The sequence below is a fragment of the Mobula hypostoma genome, chromosome 10 (assembly GCF_963921235.1).
Source record: "Mobula hypostoma chromosome 10, sMobHyp1.1, whole genome shotgun sequence".
In the NCBI taxonomy this organism is placed as follows: Eukaryota; Metazoa; Chordata; class Chondrichthyes; order Myliobatiformes; family Myliobatidae; genus Mobula; species Mobula hypostoma.
This window is the reverse complement of record NC_086106.1, coordinates 80,560,984-80,582,735: the sequence shown is the minus strand read 5'-3', so window position 1 is coordinate 80,582,735 and position 21,752 is coordinate 80,560,984. Positions and strand designations below refer to the sequence as shown.

General features: G+C 39.6%; 1 protein-coding gene across 1 annotated transcript in view; it reads right to left on the bottom strand.

Annotated features, from left to right (window-relative positions):
• Positions 1-21,752, bottom strand: part of LOC134352556 (ATP-binding cassette sub-family C member 5-like) — a 155,937-nt gene that overhangs the window by 116,563 nt on the left and 17,622 nt on the right. Inside the window, exons 5-6 of the mRNA XM_063059812.1 lie at positions 4,083-4,230; positions 906-1,139 (exon numbers count right to left, since the gene is read on the bottom strand). Coding sequence (XP_062915882.1) covers positions 906-1,139; positions 4,083-4,230 — 382 coding nt within the window. The remainder of the gene's footprint in view (positions 1-905; positions 1,140-4,082; positions 4,231-21,752) is intronic.

Sequence of the window (21,752 nt, the reverse complement as noted above, 5' to 3'; positions counted from 1 at the left end):
GCTCCCTTTCCTTAACAATGCCTTAATCCACTTTTGCTGAATTCTGAAGCTTCCCCAATCCTCATGTTTACTGTTTTTATTTTGGCAATATTATAAACCCTTTTTTCTTTGACCTAATACTATCTTTTTCTCTTGGTCTGCATAGATGGTCCTCCTTTCCTTTTTTTGCCTTGAGGGGATATATATTACAGCAATCTATGTATTAATTAATTTAAAAGTCAACCATTGCAGATTTACTATCATATGGTTTTACGTAGATTCACTAACGACAATGGGTGGCTCATGCCACATGTTTTAATAGTTATATTTTTTTCCAGATTTTAAGACTCTAGTTCAAATTTAATTAAGTCACTTCCAATATTACAATTATCACTATTTCCTAATAGTCGTTTAACCACCTGAATTGGCCCTTTCATATATTGTAGTACTGGATCTAATACAGCATGTTCCCTCACTGATTCCTCAACATGTTTATCTAGAAAACCATTTCCTTTGTACTCTATAAATCAACCTTCCATATTGTTGGTGCTAATTTTATTTTCCTTGTCCAAATGTGGGTGAAACTCTCCCATGACTATTATGTTATTGTTTCATGCATCTGTAATTTGCCAAGTTACACCATGTCCTATTTTAGACCCCTGCATACAACTGAAGCTTTTCCCTCTTGCTATTTGTTTTGTATCTTTAAATTGATTCTACTTCTTGATTTTCCAAACTAAAATCCTTCTTTGCTACAGCCTTTATCCCATTCTGTAAATTTACACCATTTTTTTCCATTTTGCTGATCTCTTCTAAAAACAAACAACTCACAAAGAATACTTAATTCAAAACCTGAGTGCTAAAATTGATATATTTAAAGAGAAAAAACATCCTTTTCATATGATGTACAACAGAAAATCTCTTACTTCTCCAACTGTAATATCTTTCGGGTTTCGTAGCTTCAGAATTTTTTCGAAGGCCAGTGTAAGTAGTGCACCCCGAAGCCGTGTTCCAGTGCGATAGTTTAAAGCCCAGGTCAATGCAAATGACCAGGAACGCACTAACTCGGCCATAAAAATGCCCCAGACTAACAGCAGTCCGTATTGAAAGTTTGACTCTGGTGCTTGTGCATACTCTAATAGTCTCCGAATGACAACAGCCTATTGGGAAAAGACAAGTGTTCAGTATCACTCCAAAACATGGCAAAACTTCAAATAAAAACATATACAGAATATATGAGTTTACAATTTTATTCTCCGTTTAATTATGTAGCAATTTTCATAATATTTTCTTCTAAATGACCCAGAAGTCATCAGAAATAAATGGATATAGCATTGTTGGGTGGGGTGAGGTGGGGGAGAAGCTACTTCTCAATTCTTGGCATGTAAAGCTCCTCCCAGGGAATGTTATTCCATAAAGTCAATACAAATATTCCATATATCAATCATAAGATCCGAACCATTATATGACTGGGTTATGAAAATATATGAACAGTGGTTAATAAAGAGATAGGGTTTTCAAATACTACTTGTATTCCTTTAATGAATGAATCTTGGAAGCACACAGTGTACTTTATGAATTTGTTAAATTGTATTGAGATGTCAATCCTTTGCTGAAGTCCAGCTTTTCAGTACTACTCTAACTCATCATCTTCTTCCTCCCTCCCTCCAGTTTATAACAACAGCTAGAAATTCCTACAAAAAAGCTAGCAGATTTGCAGAGAGTTTTGAGGAGGAGAATTTTCCAGAGGCGGCACTGTGATCTTGTTGCATCTGCACAAAGTTTGTCAGAAAGCAAGGGAGAGAACTGTATAACTGGTAAAGCACCCAACAGTAGTGAACAGGAGATTCCAGCATTGTGATTTAAAACCAACCAGGCAGCAAAGTCATCTGCCACTTCTACTGAGGGATTCAAGAATGTGAACTTCAGGACCCTGGCAATAAATATAGCTACAGCACATGCTTCACATCCAGCATCATAATCTGCCATAAAGTTTCACAATCCTGAGGAAGTCTGTAACCAGCCTAAAATCATGTCCAAAAAGTTAAGAAGTCTGTCATGCTGTTTTGGGCCATCTTCAATACATCATGGGCTAAACCTTCAAATCTCATAAGATTTAATTTTTTTTTAGATTATGAGGACACTCAGTCCTCATTTATTGTCATTTAGAAATGCATGCATTAAAAAATGATACAATGTTCCTCCAGAATGATATCGCAAAAAACACAGGACAAACCAAGACTAAAACTGACAAAACCACATATTATAACATATAGTTACAACAGTGCAAAGCAATACCGTAATTTGATAAACAGCAGACCATGGGCACGGTAAAAAAAAGTCTCAAAGTCCTGATAGCCCCATCATCTCACACAGACAGTAGAACGGAGAAATTCTCCCTGCCATGAACCTCCGCAAACTTGTCGATGCAGCACCATTGGAAGCACCCGACTACAGCGGACTCTGAGTCCATCCAAAAACTTTGAGCCTCCAACCAGCCCCTCCAACACAGCCTCTCCGAGCACCATCCTCTGCCGAGCGCTTCGACCCCGCCCCGGCCGCCGAGCAACAAGGAAAGCCGAGGACTCAGGGCATTCCCCTCCGGAGATTTTGGATCACACAGTAGCAGCAGCAGCGAAACAGGCATTTCAGAAATTTCACCAAATTTTCCTCCGTGCTCTCACATCTGTCTCCATCAAATCAGGATTGTGCACGGCACGCTACTTGGCAGATAACAGACATCACCACCAGGGTGGCCGCTACGAGCTGCGTCGCGCTGCCATCTTCTCCTCCCGACAATTATCAATGATTTTCAATATTTGCAGATTTTGAGGAAGTTTAAAAGTAGAGCTGAGTCCTGGACAGTCAATGTCCAGACCTGATAGCCTGAAGAGTAAACTGGAGCTTTTTGGGGTATTTGTCATTCCCAGTGGTTTGAACTATTCACAGATGAATGTGGAGTCCAAACACTCATGACTGGCCATAACAGAGTAGCAGAAGTATGTCACTTTCTCAGGATGGCAACTGATAGCAACCAGTATGACCAAACTCTCTGTTCTGGGCATTGATTCGAATTCAGTAGTCAGCAGCAGGGCTGGTAGAGGAACCAGCTCCACAAATTACTGGCGCCATTGGAAATGTGAGGAACAACAAACTTCCAGCAGCCAAACAGAAGCACGAGAGAAGTACCTATACAACATAACAGTTCACCTTCTTTTAAAGCATCCTAGGTATATTACTTCAGTGATAAATCAAGTTATTACATCACAGTGTTTGATAATAAACTGATCATCATTATTATACTCAAATTTGATCTCTGGTTTCATATTATTGCTTAACAGAATTCTCAGGAAATCACCGAAATGAAGGTCTGCTGAATCGTTTTACATTGGAATAATGAAGAAAAATATTTCTTGGTGCTGACAAGTTTATTTATTAATAAATTTTAGGTAAAGGGAAGTTAGGATTTCCTTGAAAATTATATTTACCGCACTCTCCCCAATTCATTCACTATCTGTCAGTTCTCAACTGTTTTCTTCCATTACTCCTTCCCTAATGAAATAATTATTGTCACAGTGGATTGATTAGATTGTTAAATAGATTGATTTTCTTTTCATCTGTCCCTATCATTGCCTAGTTGTGCTAAAATTGGGTCCATGTATAATGCCATTGTGTTGCACTTTTATTTTACGTGGCATGGTTGAAGTAGAGGAAATTAACATAATAATCAAATCATGAAGTTAGTTCCTGGCACCTTTCTACATGTGAAAATATTAAATGATTAGGTTTCTACGATAACCCTTTATGGTAGCTCTGGGGAAGAATCATGATCACATTTGTTCAAAGTAGGTGCCTGTTCTCACACTTGGGAACAAATTTCATCCCGACACCCACATACTTCAAAACTTTAACTCTCTGACCCCATGCCCCAATCTTGTGAAACAGCAACTCCTTTCCAGCCTTGTCCAATAAAAATAATGCATTCTTAATTTGGAGTATTGTCTTAAAAATCCAAAACATGATTCTGCTTTGTAGTAACTTATTCAAATAGATCACACAGTATGACTTATTCAGAGAGTTAAATGATGGGAGTTATTACTCACAGGTCCAACAAAGCTGGCTATCATTGTAATCATCAGGCAGCCAACAGCGATGAAAGCCCTTGTTTGACAAAACCGCCAGGCCACTCGTCCCAGAGAGGCCTTCTCTCGTCCGTGCTGCTTCAGTTCAGCCTGCCATAGCTTCTCAAAGCTGCATTACCAACAAAACTACCATTATTACATAATAGAAATAGATCATATCTAGGCTTATTTTAATAGGATGTACTATAACATGAGTAAGCAGGATAATTTAAAGCAATATAAGTGCTCTATAACTTATAACAAAGGTGCTTTTAGAAAACAAAACATTTAAAAAGTAAGATACAGAGTGCCTTTTTAAAATCAGTGGTTGAGGTACAAAAAAAAATTCTATATAAAATAATTCTAAGGCATCCTTGTTACCAAGAAGGAACTTGAACACAATCAAGTGGATTGCATTACATAAAAGACAGTCCTGGGTCAGGCAAGCCACTTGCACTGGCTACTTATGTACATATCAAAGATGCAGTTAGATTTTCTGGATCCATAGATAGCAACCTCTAGTAAGTCCTGTTTCTTTATCTGTTTGTGTTGAAGCCAAACAATTTTACAAAGAGATAACGTCACGGTGGAGCATTATCTGCATGGAGTGCTCTTGAGTAATTTGGGCACAGGAGATAACATTTCCTCTAGAATTTTTGCGTTTAACTCCAAGTTGATAACAACAGAAAATTGGGTGGGTGGGCTTCCCCATTTATCAGACAATTCATGTCAAAATTGTGTGTGGCCAAACTACCAGCATTCTTTATTTTGTACAACATAAAAGTCCCAAAACAATGTTGAAAAGGTTAAGCTTTATTTCTGAATCCTTCTTTCACGATATCCTAAAATCAAATTGCTGTAAGCCTTTGTTTTTTTATATTATAATAAATCACACTCAGTCAAGAACCCAGCATTACAATGCTAAAATGAAAGTTAAAAGAACTGGTATTTGTTCTGAATGAAAGCATGCTGCGTGGAAGATCCAACTGGACTTAGTCATTCTCAAATGTTTGTGTATTCTCTTGGACATCTTGCTTTTGAGATGTGTAGACACTGGTTTACCCTTTACCTCCTGTCTTGTGACAGAGTTTTCATTCCACTTCATCATTTTTGGCTTAAGCAAGCTGTCAGAGGTAAACTGAGAATCAATAAATGAGCTAAAAGCTCCAAATGACTCTCAGAAAAGCATTAAAAGTGAAAAAAAATTATAAGAAATGTAAGCTGGCAAATCAAAGATCATAGACACAAAAGACTGCAGATTTTGGAATATGAAGTACAAGGAAGATGATGTAGGAGCCCAGCAGGTCAGGCAACAGCTAAAAAAGAAATGGACAATTGAGGATTCAGGCCGAGATCCTTCAAATGGACTGAAAGATGGAGAAGAGGTGGTCAGTACAAAAAGGTGAAAGGAAGGTGTGGAGCAAGAACTAGCAAATGATAAGTGGATCCAGTTGAAGAGAAGTGATATCACCTCCAGCCTCTGTCACTATTTCCACTCTTCCCTTCTCCATCTGTCACCTAGAGTCAGGTGCAGATCAGATCAGTTTCTTCCCAGGACAGAAGACTCCATTGCATTTTTTGTGCAGAATCTTTCAGAGTGATCATCAATAAATAAATTAATAATTAACTATGGGTGTTTCTGGGTGCACAACAGAACTATAAATAAGTGGAGATTGGTTCAAAGACAATCTAGACTCGGCAGAGAACAAGAAGATGGTGAAGAACAAATCTTATTTGTTCTGCCCATTCAGACTCAGTAGATGAATCTGCTGAATGAGTGAATCATTCTTTGAATGAGCGAAAGAGAGAGCAACATGGTTGCAGGATGGGAGCCATTTGAAGTCTTGTCGGGAGTGAATTTTATTTGAGCCAATAAAAAGAAGGGAGGTTTAAGTGGAGCAGCCATTGTAGGATTGGGCCAGTGTTAGAGTGATCAGGCTTTGATGAGAACAGGCAGAGGCTAAGATTGCTTCTGAGTTGTTATTATTTATTTTTATTGTGGAACCTTTGCTTGTGAAGTTGGAGCTACAGCTACAACAAACTTGGTGAGAAGAGGCTGAGGAAGTGATGGAGGTGAGTGCAAAACTTAAAGGATTCAGAGATATAGCAGAGTTAAGAACAGGTGAGCTATTTTGTCTGTAAATCGGTAATCTTTACTTCAGTGTAGGCAAGGATGGTTAAGGCAACGGAATGCTCACCTGTGAGATGTGGGATTTCAGGGTACCTGGCAATCTCCCTGATGACTACATTTGCAGGAAGTGGACCCAACTTTAGCCTCTGACTGATTAGGTCGAGGGACCAGAGCTGGAGCTGGATGTACTCAGAGCTATCCAGAAGGCTGAAAACCTCACAGACAACAGTTTTACATAAGTGTGATCACACCCAGAGTGCAGGCTTTAGATAGTAGATGGGTGACCACCAGGAGAAGTAAGGGGAGTGAGCAGTCAGTGCAGGGTTTCCCTGAAGACATTCACTTTAGCAACAAGTATATCTCTTTGGATACTACTGGGGGGGGGGGGTCGGATGGGGTTTCAGCACCTATCAGAGCACAGCAGCAGTAGCCAGACCAGTGGCACTGTGACTGACTCTAAGGATGAGCAGCGAAAGGTAAATCTAAGGATGAGCAGCGAAAGGTAAAGTCAGGTAGATTGATAGTGATAAGTGACTTGATAGTCCAGGATTTTCAGAGCGGCTGCAAAATATTCTCGAGGAGGAGGGGGAGCAGCCAGAGGTCATGGTGCACATTGGCACCAGTGGCATAGGTAGAAAGGAGCAAGAGGTCCTGCGCAGAGAGTTTAGGGAGTTAGGAGCTATAGGTGATGAACTTAGCGTGGATCAGTACATGGAGCTATGATGTTGTGGCCATACAGAAACTTGGTTGAGACAGAGACAGGAATGGGTGTTTAATATCTCGGGGTTTAGAAAAGGTAGACAGGGAGGGAAAGGGGGGGGGCAAGTTGCAATACTACTCAAGGACAATATCACAGTTCCACTCAGAGGAAACGTCATAGATTCAACCTAGGTAGAACTCAAAAATAGGAAGGGTGCAATCACTCTGATGGGATTGTACTACAAAACCCCTAATAGCCGCCAGGGTATTGAGGAACAGGTATGCAGGTTTGAGGAAAGGTGTGAAAACCATAGGGTTGTTATCATCAGGGACTTCAAATTTTCTAATATAAACTGGGGCCTTCTTAATGCAAGTTGATTAGATGGGGAGAATTTGTTAGGTGCACCCATGAGGGTTTTTTAAATCAGTATGTAGATTGTCCAACAAGAGGAGGGGCTGTACTGAATCTGGTGTTGAGTAATGAGCCTGGCCAGGTGGTGAACGGCCTTTCAATGGGTGAGCAGTTAAGGAACAGTGAACCCAAGTTTTAAGAGAGCTATAGATAGGGTTAAGTATGGACATTGTGGAGAGAATCTAATTCTAGAGCAGGGCAAATTACAAGAGTATTAGGCAGGAACAAGGGAGAGTTAATTGGGAACAGCTGTTTTTTGACGTCCACAGCTGATATGCGGAGGGTGTTTAAAGACCAAATATACAGAGGATAGGACAATATTTTCCAGTCAGAAGGATTGCAAAGTAAGAGAACCTTGGATGGTGAAGGAGAAGGTAAATTTAGTCAAGAAGAAAAAGGAAAAATATGTAAAGCTTAGAAAGCAAGAATCAAACAGAGCCCTTAAGGCTATAAGACACAGGAGCAGAATTAGTTCATTCAGCCCATTGAATCCGCTCAGCCATTTCATCATGGTTCATCCTGGAGCACATTCAACTCCATATACCTGCCCCCTCACCATATCCCTTAATGCCCCAACTAATCAGGCATCGATGAACTTTTGCCTTGAATATACACACAGACTTGGCCTCCACCGCAGTCTGTTGCAGAGCATTCCATAGATTCACCACTGTTTGTCTAAAAAAATTCATCCTTACTTCTGTTCTGAAAGGTTGCCCATCAATTTTGAGGCTGTGCCCTCTAGTTCTGGATACACCCACCAGAGGAAACATCCTCCCCACATCCACCTTATCTAGTCCTTTCATCATTTAGATTAGATTATGAGGACACTCAGTCCTCGTTTATTGTCATTTAGAAATGCATGCATTAAGAAATGATATAATGTTCCTCCAGAGTGATATCACAAAAAAAGGACAAACCAAAGACTAACACTGACAAGACCACATAATTATAACATATAGTTACAGCAGTGCAAAACAATACCATAATTTGATGAAGAGCAGACCATGGGCATGGTAAAAAAAAGTCTCAAAGTTCCAATCGACTCCCGATAGTCCCAACAGCAGGCAGCAAAAGGGAGAAACTCTCCCTGCCATAAACCTCCAGGCGCCAACAACTTGCCGATGCATTGGAAGCACCCGACCACAGCCAACTCTGAGTCCATCTGAAAACTTCGAGCCTCCAACCAGCCCCTCCAATACAGCCTCCCGAGCACCATCCTCTGCCGAGCGCTTTGACCCTGCCCCAGCTGCTGAGTAACAAGCAAAGCCGAGGACTCGGGGCCTTCCCCTCCGGAGATTCTGGAACACACAGTAGCAGCGGCAGCGAAGCAGGCATTTCAGAAGTTTCTCCAGATGTTCCATCAAATCAGGATGGTGCACGGCACCCTACTTGACAGATAACAGATATCATTCACTGGAGTGGCCGCTGCACGCTGCTTCATGTCACCATCTTCTCCTCCTCCTCCATTTGGTAGGTTTCAATGAGATCCCCCCCTCATTCTTCTAAATTCCAGTGAGTACAGGCCCAAAGCTGCTCCTCATATGTTAACCCCTTCCTTCCCATAATCATCATCCCCCTCAAATCATCGTGAAGCTCCTCTGGACTCTCTCCAATGACAGTACATCCTTTCTGAGATAAGGGGTCCAAAACTGTTGACAATACTCCAAGTGTGCCTTGACTGATGTCTTTATAAGCCTCAGCATTATCTCCTTGCTTTTATATTCTGTTCCCCTTGCTTGTTACAAACACCTGTTAGGGTGCATTCTCCAGTTACCTTATATGGTAACTGTAGCCTTCAGCCAGGAGCAGATGTCATCAGGTGGTTCCCAACCTTCACAGAATGTTTCATCCTTTAACCACGATACTCTCCAGTTGGTGGGCTAGCAGTGGTGGCCAAATCTTTGCCCATCTGCTCCTGGCTTCCAGCTTCCCTCCTCTTGCCTACTCCAAATCCAACAAGAGGCTTGTTCTGCCTCTTCCCCCATCCTACGAGCTGTTTGTTTTTTGCTCCTTTCATCCAGGCCCAGATCTGACAACAACCGCCATGCTGATTTGGCTGGGAAACCTCTGCAGCTGATCTCCACAGGGAACAACCATGCCTGCCATCCCTTGTCTTTACACTCCTGCACTAAGGGCTGGTACTTCAAGGCTTTTCTCTCGTGGGCCTCTTCCCATCCGTCCTCCCACGGCACGGTCAGCTCAACCAGAATTATTTTCCTGTCTTTGGTTGACCACTGTACAATGTCCTGGCGTAGGGTTGTGTGAACCGCATCCGGGAACTGCAACTTCCTTCCCACATCAACCCTCATCTCCCAGGACCTGGCCATTAGCAGCAGATTGGGCTTTGATTGTTTGGTTACGAAAGGCCTAGCTCCCTCTTTGATGAAGGTGGTGGCCTTCCTCAAATCTGTGCCAGCCATCCTCTTCCTCCCTTTTATTCTTTATATAACAGAAAAACCTGTTAGTATCTTGCTTTACATTATCAGGTAGTTTGCCCTCATATTTCACCTTTCCCCTTCTTAGAGTTTTTTTAGTTGCCTTTTGTTGGATTTTGAAAGCTTCCCAATCATCCAACTTCCCATTCACTTTTACTACCTTATATGTCCTTTCTTTGGCTTTTATGCAGTCCTTAACTTCCCTTGTCAGCCATGGCTGACTAGCTCTGCCATTTGAGAACTTCTTCTTTGAGACATATCTATCCTGCACCTTGAGAACTATTCCCAGAAACTTCTGCCAACTCTGTTCTGCTATCATCCCCGCAGGTATCCCTCTCCAATCCAACTGGGCAAGCTCCTCTCTCACGCCTCTGTAATTCCTTTTATTCCATTGCAATACTGATACATGTTACTTTTGCTTCTTCCTCTCAAACTCAATCATATTATGATCACTGCCTCCTAAGGGTTCCTTTACATTAAACTCTCTAATAATATCTGGGTTATTAAAGAACACCCAATCTAAGATAGCCTAGTAGCTGCTCAAAATGCCATCTAGTAGGCACTCAACAAATTCCCTCTCTTGCAATCTGACACCAATCTGGTTTTCCCTATCACCTTGCATATTGAAGTCTCTTGTTACAATTCTGACATTACCCTTATTACATGCCCTTTCCACCTCCCTTTGCAATCCCAACCCCACACCTTGCCTACTATTTGAAAGCCTTATATGATTCCCAGAATGGTCATTTTACCCTTGCAGTTTCTTAACTCCACCCACAAAGATTCAACTTTCTCTCACCCTATGTCACCACTTTCTAAAGATGTAATTCTATCTCTTGCCAATAGATCCACCCCACCACCTACGCATTCCTGCCTGTCCTTTTGATACAAAGTATATCCTTTGATGTTAAACTCCCAACTATATCCTTCTTTCAGCCACAACTCAGTGATGCCCACAACGTCATACCCACCATCTCTACATCATCCATTTGTAAACCTCCTGGCTCATCCTCAGCTCCATCATACTGGTTCCCATTCCCCTGCCATATTAGTTTAAACCACTCTGAATAGCTCTAGCAAACCTGCCCACAAGGATATTGGTCCCCCTTGGATTCTTTGAGGGTTATAAAAAAGCCAATAAAGAACTCAGGAAGGGAATTAGGAAAGCCAGGAGGGGTCATAAAGAGTCCTTGGCAAGTAGAATTAGAGAATCCCAAGGCATTCTATACGTGCATCAGGAGCAAGAGGATAACTCGGGAGAGGGTGGGACCACTCAAGGATAAAGGGAGGAACATTTGCTTGGATACGAAGGATGTGGGTGAGATCCCTAATGAGTACTTTGCATCAGTATTTACCAAGGCGAAGGACATGGAGGATAAGGAGATCAGTGTTGAGAGTATTAATAAGTTTTAGCATTTCGAAGTAAAGGAGGAGGTAGTGTGGGGTCTCTTAAAATGCATTTAGGTGGATAGGTCCCCAGGGCCTGACGGGATACATCTCAAGTTATTAAGAGAGGCAAATGAAGAGATTGCAGGGGATTTGACCAATATCTTTGTGTCTTTTCCAGCCACAGGCAAGATCTGGGTGAAATGGCAAGTAACTAATGTTGTTCCTTTGTTCAAGAAGGGAACCAAGGGTAATCCTGGAAATGATAAGACCACTGGACCTCACATCAGTGGTAGGGAAGTTACTACAGAGAATTCTTAGGGATAGGATTTATGAGTATTTTGATAACCATGACCTAATTAGGGAGACCCAACATTGCTTTGTCATGGCTTACTAACTTGACTGAGTTTTTGACAAGGTAATGAGGATAATTGATGAAGATACAGCTGTGGATGTTATCTACACGGATTTGAATAAGGCTTTTGACAAGGTCCCTTGTGGAAGACTCATCCAGAAGATTAACATGCATGGGGTCAATGGTGAATTGGCTGTGTGGGTTCAGAACTCACTTGTCCATGGAAGACAGAGGGTAGTGGAAAAGGAACTTATTCTAGATGGAGCTCTGTGATTAGTGGTGTTCAACAAGGATTTGTATGGGGACCTCTGCTATTGGTGATGTGTATAAATGACCTGGATAAAAATGTAGATGGGTGGGTTAGTAAGTTTGCAGGTGATATAAAGATTAGTGGTATTGTGGATAGCATACTGCAGATGACTGGCAAAATATACAGCAAAATATAGATCAGTTGCAGATATGGGCAGAGAAATGGCAGCTCGAATTTAACCCAGGCAAATGTGAAGTGTTGCACCTTGGTATGTCAAATATAAAGAGAGAGTACACTGTTAAGGACAAAGCTCTCAACAAGGTTGATGAACAGAGGGATCATGTGGTCCAAGTTCATAGCTCCCTGAAAGTGGCAACACAGATTGATAGGATGATTAAGAAGGCATACAGCATGCATGCTTGCCTTTATTACTCAAGGCATTAAGTTCAAAAGTCAGGAAGTTATGCTGCAGCTTTATAAAACTCTACATCTAGAGCGTTGCATATAGTTCTGGTTGTCCTATTATAGGAAAGATCTCAGGGTTTTGGAGACGGTGCAGAAGAGGTTTACCGGAATGTTGCCTGGATTAGAGGGCATGTACTATAATGAGAGGTTGTTTTCTCTAGAGCAGTGGATGCTGAAGGATATCTGATAGAGGTTTATAAGATTATGAGAAGCATAGATAGACAGACAGTATCATTTTCCCAGGGTTGAATGTCTAATACCAGAGGGCATGCACTTAAGGTAAAAGGGGGTAATTTTAAAATGTGAGTTTTTTTTTACACAAAGAGTGGTAAGTTCCTGTAATGCACTGCCTGGAGTGATGGCAGAGATATATACATTAGGGACTTGTAAGAGTGGTTTAGATGGGCATATGAATGCGAAGAAACTTGAGGGATATTGACATTGTGTAGGCAGAAGAGATTAGTTTAGGTAGCCATTCAGTATCTAATTTAATTGGTTTGGCACAACATAGTGGGATGAATGGCCTGATCCTGTGCCGTATAGTTCTATGTTAAATTTTTCCGGAACGCATTCCCCCCCCCGCAACACCCCCCCCAATATAAACAAAAACATCACCATTTGAGGTGCATTATACCTAGAAGCAAAGGTTCTCGCAATGCTTTCAGAAGCCACTTTTGCCATGCTTTGCCTGTTCAAGTGAAGATCATAGGCTCTTTGAACATCTGAGCAAGCAGATCATTCTAGATCTAATCCATACCTCCCAGTTTGTAATATCCTGCTGAGTTAGGGACATCAAGGATGCTCACTACTCAAAGAAAGGGCCTCATATCCGTCTCCCTCTGTAAAAACTTGCAGTCATTTGAGTTTGCCAGGATTGTCAATTTGCCATCAGATGAGACATGGACTCAAGTAAGGTCCACAGGTAGGAAAAGACAGGAATTGCAAAGACTATCATGTGCAATTACATGAAAATCTATGTAGTCAATGCCATATACCTAGGGAACATATGTGACAACTTCATTCTCATGCAATCCATAGTGCCTGCCATATCACCTGCCACTTTGGTGCATGCAGGGGATGGTCTTGCCTTTGAAGGTCTGCCCTTTTCTTCCTGCTTCCAAGTCCTAATTTAGATTCCTGTCATGTTGCAGTGTACTGATATAATCAAAGCCAAGTGTCATTCAGTTCTAAAGAAGAGATCCCAGTTCCTGGCTAAAGAGAGGCTCATTTTTTGAGAAATGGTGCACAATCTTGTTATGCTGAACATTAAGTGCTTGCCCACTGATTGTAACAGTCACAGAAACAATAGTAGCAGAAGAAAGAGAGAAAAAGGAAGATGAAGAAGATGGCAGCAGATTACAAGAAGAATGATCATCTGTGCTGTTAGAAAGTGCCTGATAGATTGGAGGTTCCATTAGATCTCATCCAAGACCGAGGAGGAAACATTTGCTCCCTGAATAGCCCTACCCTAACTCCCAGTGAAAGATTAATTCCTTAGTGAGGATTTTATCACATCTAGCAGTCAATTGAGAAAACTATAAAGCTAGATAGACAAGGAAAGACAACAGGCCTATGTATCTGAATCCATCATTATGAAGTAGGAATAGAAAACTTAGAAAATCATAATTGTAATTCTCTCTCAAATACTATCCAATTCATTCTGTTTCCATCACTCTTCCAAGACAATGAACTCCCAATAATTATTCCTGTAAAATACCAAGTTCTTCCTTATGTAGCCTTCTTCCTTGCTAAAATCTCAAAGTGGTGGTCTCTGGACAATAAAGTATTTACTAATAAAAATATTTAATCTTTTTCTGCTTTATGTAAACCGGTCATGATCTTCTATACAACTATCAAATCTCCTCTCAAACCTTTATTCCAAGGAGAACAACTAGAGCTTCTTCTTTTTTACACAGAGATCGTCATCAGGAGTTCATTGCCTGGAAAGAGTAATGGAACCAGAATGCATCAGTGCCTTCAACAGGAAACAGGATAGTACTTTAGAAAGAATTATGATTAAAATCCCTGGAATTTTTCTGGGAAAGCATTTCGGAAATCAGTCAAAGACTTTCACATATTCTGTACATATATTCTTCTGTCCTGTTGAAGGGGTCTTGGCCTGGAGCATCAGTTATTTATTCTCTCACTAGATGCTGCCTGACCTGCTGCGTTACTCCACCATTTTGTGTGTGTTACTTCTGTAAAGTACGGCATGTAGAATTAGACCTAGTGCTCCAGTTGTGGTATAACCAATTCTTGGTACAGATTCAACAGAATTTACCTACCTTGATTCTACCTTTCTATTTATCAGCTATAGGATTCCAAACACTTGAATAACTATTCCCTCAATATGACCGTCCACTTGCAAGGATTCTTCCCTATGTACACGTACATACTTCTGTTCCTACATACCTCTAATGACTGTGCCATTTAGTACATACTGCTTCTGCTTTTTCTTCCTGCAAAAGTATGTGACTTCACACTTCATTGTAAAACATTTCATCTTACACTTATCCATTCATTCAGACAACCTATCTATATTTCTTCGTGGCCTAGCACTTCTCCTCCTTACTGTTTATCACATTTCTAAGCTTTTACTCATCTGCAAATTTGGAAATTTCAACTTGCTTTTCAAACATGTTTACATGTCAACCTTTATCAACAAATTTAAACATGTTAAAGTTTATATACTAAAAATATACAATGAAACACCACTGCATACCATTCTCCACTGAAAAGAAACATTTACCACAATTCCTTGTTTTTTTAATTTTTATTTATTGAATACAGTGTGGAATAGGTCTTTCCTGCTCTTTGAACTGTGAAGCTCAGCAATCCCCCAATTTAATCCTAGCCTAATTATGGGACAAATTACAATAACCAATTTACTCACCAATTGGTACATCGTTGGACTGTGGAAGGAAACCGGAGCACCCAGAGGAAATCCACTGCTTATAGGCAGTGGTGGGAATTGAACCCCGGTCACTTGAACTGCAAAGAATTCTGCTAACCACTACATTACCATGCCACTCCCAAGACAATTTTTTACCTTCAAGACAATTTGCTATCCATGCTGTTGTTGTTTTAATTTAACTGGCTTTACTTTTGCCAAGCAACATTTTGTGTGTAATTTTATCAAATGTCTTTGGTGAATCCAAGATAACATCCGCTGAATCCTACATCAAAAAATCAGTTTAGTCCAATATAATTTACATTTATCAAATACATGGAGATGTTCTATCATAACAAAAAATGGTTCCTATTTTCCTTGATTATTGTTTAGACGAACTGTGAAGTCCATTATATACAAATGGATAACCTAGGTGCAAACTGATAAAAGTAGGACAAAGCATCTTAAGGAAGAATGTGGAACAAGGAAATACATTTTTGTAAGTTTCAAATTTTTGCAAGATATTATCATGGAAAATGTCCACTGTATCTTAAACAGATTAAGTTCATGCACTTTTAGTTTTCATCATTTCTCTTGAAAAGACAGTTTGGGAAGAACTGACGAATGAGACATATTGAACCAATGAGTTTGTCAATAGCTTTTTAAATTGTACTCTGTTGGAAGTTTTTTCATTTATTACATTAAATGCACCTGTCTGAAAATAAATTTCTCCCCATATCCAGGATCAATGAGTATCTGCACAAAACCTGACATGGAATGAAAATAAATTTCTTGGCAAGATGATTAAGTTAACTTATCAAGGAAGAATTATGTGGTCCAAAGATTCCATATTCAAGATGAAAGAAGAAAATAACTGCAGCCTATTGCTGCTACAAGAGAAACAGTACTCTGAGGGAAATAACCTGCAAAATGAATGACTATCAGGACAAACCATTCAAACATTTTGATTGAACTTCATTGCTCTTTCAACAAGACTGAAAGTTGATCAGAGTAAATTGCTTCTGCAATCATTTCCAGGTCAAACCATACTGCTTGGGAAATCCAGACAGGTACAAAATCTTGGGTCATGCTTAGAGATGATATTTCCCTGTCAGAGATGTATGCGATAATGCCATTCTCCAGTAACATCCCATTTGAAACATTACAAAGTAATGTAAATTCCATCCTGGATCTCCCCACAAGCAGTGTAACAAAATTTCCAGCATTTCTCCCAATCCCTTGCCTGTCATAAATCCATGATCACTTCCACAGATTCTACTCCTCCTCCTTCATAATTCTACAGTTGGTTCGGTATGAGTTTAACTAATCATCTCAAGGGCAAACTTATCAGCAACTTAATGAGAGCCTTTTAAAACAAAATCATTAACTTTGTTTAGTTAGAAGTTGTTGCTGGGGAATGTCAGGTGTGATGGTTATAATATTAGATTCAATTCTACCTAAATTCAGTAAACCTCTATATACAGTAGATCAGAAAACAGAACACAGTCCTCATTAATAATTTAAAGTCACATTTTCTGTTAGCTCTTTCTCTGAATCTGAAAGTTCTACCGTTCCATTTCTGCAGATCTAAATCTAGAAGATATATTTCTAACATTCTGTACTTGGCAGATCACTTTGGTCCTTGAATTCTTCCTTAGTTAGAGATTTCCCCAATGTTCTGCTGCTAGACACCACAGCCAAAAAAACATCAGAAAGATCTTCCACACTCTCAGCATCTTTGTCTTAATTCCAATCAGAGGTTTTTTTTATGGATGTTAGTAATTATTCTTATTTGATACGCCACTGCAAATATTTTGGTTTAGGGAACATCTTGATTTAGTGAGAACTAACTTGTTCTGCTCAAAAATAGAACTGAGGAGAAGAATAACAGGATCTGGACCATATCATTTATCAAAATACCTCAATTACACTGAAGACAAACTAAATCACAAGGATGTGTGGCCTCACTTGAATTGACAGGCTACTTTTCTTTATAATTAACTCAATAAGTTAAACCACAGTGATGACTGAATCTAATTAATTAAGATACTGCAGTCAAAATTAAAAAAAGCTCAAGCAAGAGTTGTGAAACTTAATTTAAACAAGATGCTTTATTAACTGCTCCTTCAAGTGCTGAAAAGTTGAACCAATCTAAAGCATGTATGGTTGTTGGCATACTAGGTGCATTATTTTTATATTCATAAGAGTAAAGGACATAAGAGCAGAATTAGGCTCTTCACCCATTTAGTTTGCTCCACTATTTGATCATGGCTGATTTCTTTTCCCTCTCAATCCCATTCTCCTGCCTTTTCCCCATAATCTTTGATGCTGTTAGGGATAATCAAGAACCTATCACCTCTGATTTAAGTATTTATCTATTTATTTATTTCAGATGCAGCACAGAATAGGCCCTTTGACACGTGCTACCCAGCATCGCCTGATTTAACCCTAGTCTAATCACTGAAAATTTACAAGGAACAATTAACCTACCAATTGGTATGTCTTTGGACTGTGGGAGGAAACAAGAGCACCTGGAGGAAACCTATGCAGTCTCCGGGAGAACATACAAACTTTTTACAGACAGGGGCAGGAATTGAACCCAGGTTAATGGTAATGCAAAGCTGTGTGCTAACCACTACTTACCAGAGGCTCCCTATGATTTGACCTCACCAGCCATTTGTGGCAATGAATTCCACAGATTCACCACCCTCTGGCTACAGAAATTCCTCATCTCTATCCTCATCACAAAAGTAAAAACTAAGCAGACATGTATCGCCGGCTCCTGTGCATTTCTTTGATTAGTTTTTGGAGTTATAAAACAACAATTTCCCCTCATTCTCCTAAACTCCAGTGAGTACAGGCCCAAATGCTCCTCATAGATAAAACCTTTCATTCCCAAAATTATTCCTGTAAACCTCCTCTTGACCCTCTCCGAAGCTAGCGTGTCCTCTGAGATATGGGGCCCAAAATTGCTCACGCTACTCCAAATATAGTCTGACCGATGCCATATAAAGCCTCAGCATTACATCCGTACTTCTATATTCTAGTCCTTTCAAAATAAATGCTAACATAGCATTCCATACCACCGACTCAACCTAACAGTTAACTTTTAGGAAATCCTGCACTAGAACTCCCAAATCCCTTTAAATCTCCGATTTCTGAATTTGCACCTCATTTTTAAAATAGTCTATACCTTTATTCTTTTTACCAAAGTGCATGGCCATACATTACCCTACACTGTATTCCATCTGTCACTTCTTTGCCCATCCAGGTGCTTCTGCAGATTCTCTGCTTTCTCAACTCTACCTGCTTCCCAATCATTTTCTCCTTAGTGATAATGACTACTCTCACTTCTGCACCCCCCCCCACAATACTCTTGAATTTCTAGCACGCTGCTGGTTTCATCCACAGTGCAGAGTGATGCCAATTCCTTAGTCAGCTCATCTGCCATTTCTTTGTTCCTCATTACGACCTCTCCAGAATCAGTTTCCAGTGGTCTGATGTCCAGTCTTGCCTCTCTTTTATTCTGTGTATATTTGGTACCTGCTTTATTGCATTTTTGTCTAGCTTACCTTTATATTTCTTCTTTTCCCTCATTGCTTTATTAGTTATCTTTCTGTCGGTTTTTAAAAGCTTCCCAATCCTCTTAACTATATTGTGCCATGTTGTATGCCCTCTCTTTTGCTTTTATGCTGTCCTTTACTTTGCTTGCCAGCCATGGTTGGCTCATCCTTGTTTTAGAATGCTCCTTCTTCTTTGGGATGAACCGATCCTGCATCTTCTGAATTACTCCCAGAAACTGCAGTCATTACTGCTCTATCATCATCCCTGCTGGCGTCCCCTTCCAATCTTCAATCAAATTTCAAGGAAACTTTATCAGATGTCAGATGTGAAGAATATGTTCAACTGGTCCAATATCATAACTTATTTTGTAGCCAATATCATGAGAAAACGCCCAGCAATCTATTGGCTCCTTCCTAAAGGCAGTAAGAGAGATCACAAGCAAAGGAATCGAAAAGCTACGGAAGGCACAAGATCATGCATGGAAAGCTAGCAAAGAAAAATGGAAGCAATGTTACAGATAGATGATTGACAGCAAACCCATGCAGATCTGATGTAGATGATGAATTACAAAATCTATGTATATGAAATCAATAGCTGAGGACAAGGTTCTAATTCAGCACTGATGCAATAATTTAATATTTGATTAAAGCAACTTCCAGCAGTTTCCAATCAACCCTAGTTTAGAATCAGCTGTAAAAAGTAAAAAAGAATGTAGTTGAAATGCCTTTGGAAGAAATCTGGCACCTATGAAATTAAATGCCACTTTCTTCAGAAGCACGAGAAAAAAGGTATCACATTAAGCTAGCTTATCAACAGGATACTGATGTGACTGATTAATTGTCTTATAGCAGCCGAATTTACATCACATTAACTTTAACCAATCTGTTGCCATCCCTGTTCCTTAACGGAAGTATATCATATTCACCTATAATTTAAGGGACAATTAAAAAATTACTTCCAATTAATGATAAAGATATGGCTACATGACCCATGTGTCAGACTGATTATGCTTCAAACAATTAGAATAAGATTTACATATTTGAAAATTAAGCATGCTAGTAGCAGGAGAACTCACATCTGAAAATCATTGTTCACAGACACGAACTTTTTACTCAAATAAAACAAAATAAAATGCTTGCTTAAAAAGTGTAATGGTGAAACATCATGATTAGGGTTGGATATATTGCCTTGCATTATCGAGTATGTGCACACAGTGTGAAACAAATGGGGAAAGTCTGTGGTATTTTATATACCCTGTATTTTTGTGTAGTAGTGGGAGTTTATTCTGTTCAAATTTAGGTGTCTTGTATCAGCATCATAATACTGAAGAACATAACTCTACAACCTTAAAACAAAGATCTCTGCTTAATATCTGAATCTAGAAGAACTATTTTATCAATGCAATATTTCAGTTATCATGAGGCTACATATGTAGTCGATGTAAAAGGTACAAAGCTCCATCTTTAAAAACACTACATTTGAAGAAATCCATTCGGCCCTAAAGGGTGCCATAGATGACACCATAAAGGATGCATGTGATCGATGAAATACAATGTGCCTTGAAATTTGAACTTTAGGAAAGAATCAGGGAGATAGTGAGGAGCATTGTATTTTCCCAATAGCGTATAGAATTGTTATATTTATCTGGAAATGCAGCATTGTGTTTTAGTCTTAATTTATTTTAAATTGTGCTGAATTAATTTCTATGGTGACTGCTGAGGAATTCCAAGTCAGACAGGCATGATACCTTATTACTCCTTGCCAACAAACTTTGCAGAGAAAACTTCAAAAGGCACTGGCCTTCTTATTAGCGTATTTAAGGGTCTTCAGTACTGTTTACAGTGTCTTTCTCATGTTGCAATAAAAATTGTTTATGAATTTAATGACAGGACTAAATTTCTTGCAAATTAGAAACAAGCTACCCTGTCGCTACATTAATAATTTTGTGCTCTTTTTCTTCTACTTCATACACTTGTGATGCATATCAATATTTATATGTTTATGTTTCGAGATGTAAGGAAAGGAGTGAATTGAAGGGTGTGATGAATCGTGAGCAGGAGATCACACTAGGTCTCAGCTTTGAATATTTCTCCTTTAGATATTGCAACATAAAGAATTTCATTTGCAAGTGTTTTATTAAACAAAAGAACTCACAGAAGTGGATTTTTCCATTATGTGCCCATTACTGCACAAACAAACTAGCTCAGCCCAATTCTATCTTTAGAGAGACATAGCCATATACTGCGAATCTTTCAAAGGATGCACACACACAATATTACATATACCACCTATGCTACAGAGTATGAAGGGCATGGAGTCAGACAAGGATCATAAGGAGATGATGGGAAGATATAATTGGGAATTAGGAAAACAAATAATTCACTGGAGACTTACTCAAATCGGGCTTCTATTGCCAGTATAGGAACTGCATAGGGCTTACTCAGTCAAGCATGCTTTAGAAATATATTAGAAACAAGCTTCTTCAAAAGAGGCTTATGGGTGACATGAACCACTTCAAAAAGCGTATAACTATGGGCACAGGAAGATGTGTACTGTAATGTTAGTCACCACTGCAAACTTTGTTGACACACTGAGGTATCTGGGACTTTGCAACCCATGCAGTTATGTTCTCAGTTTTTATGCATATTTTACTTTTCATAATAATTAGATTTTGAAATGCATAAACACCTGGAGCTACCCAATGCAATTTCTAGCTAAACAAATCCTTCAAGGAAAGCTGACTGGTTTGTGAAGTCATCCCTGTAAGCTGTCTGATCTCCATTTTCTATGGGGTTTCAGTAAATAGGGACGCATATATAGAACAAATGTTGGGAAAGTATGAGTCAAGAACTATTGTTGTTGCTGTCTTTATGGACCTGTACTGTGTAACTTAGAGGACTTGTCCTGGACCCATCATATCAATATAATTGCCAAGGAAGTATAACAGTGCCTCTACTTCCTCGGCAGTCTGCAGAGATTTAGCATGCCATCAAAAACCTTGGCAGACTTCTATAAAAGTGTGGTGGAAGTGTGCTGGCTGACCAATTTATGGCCTGGTATGGGTC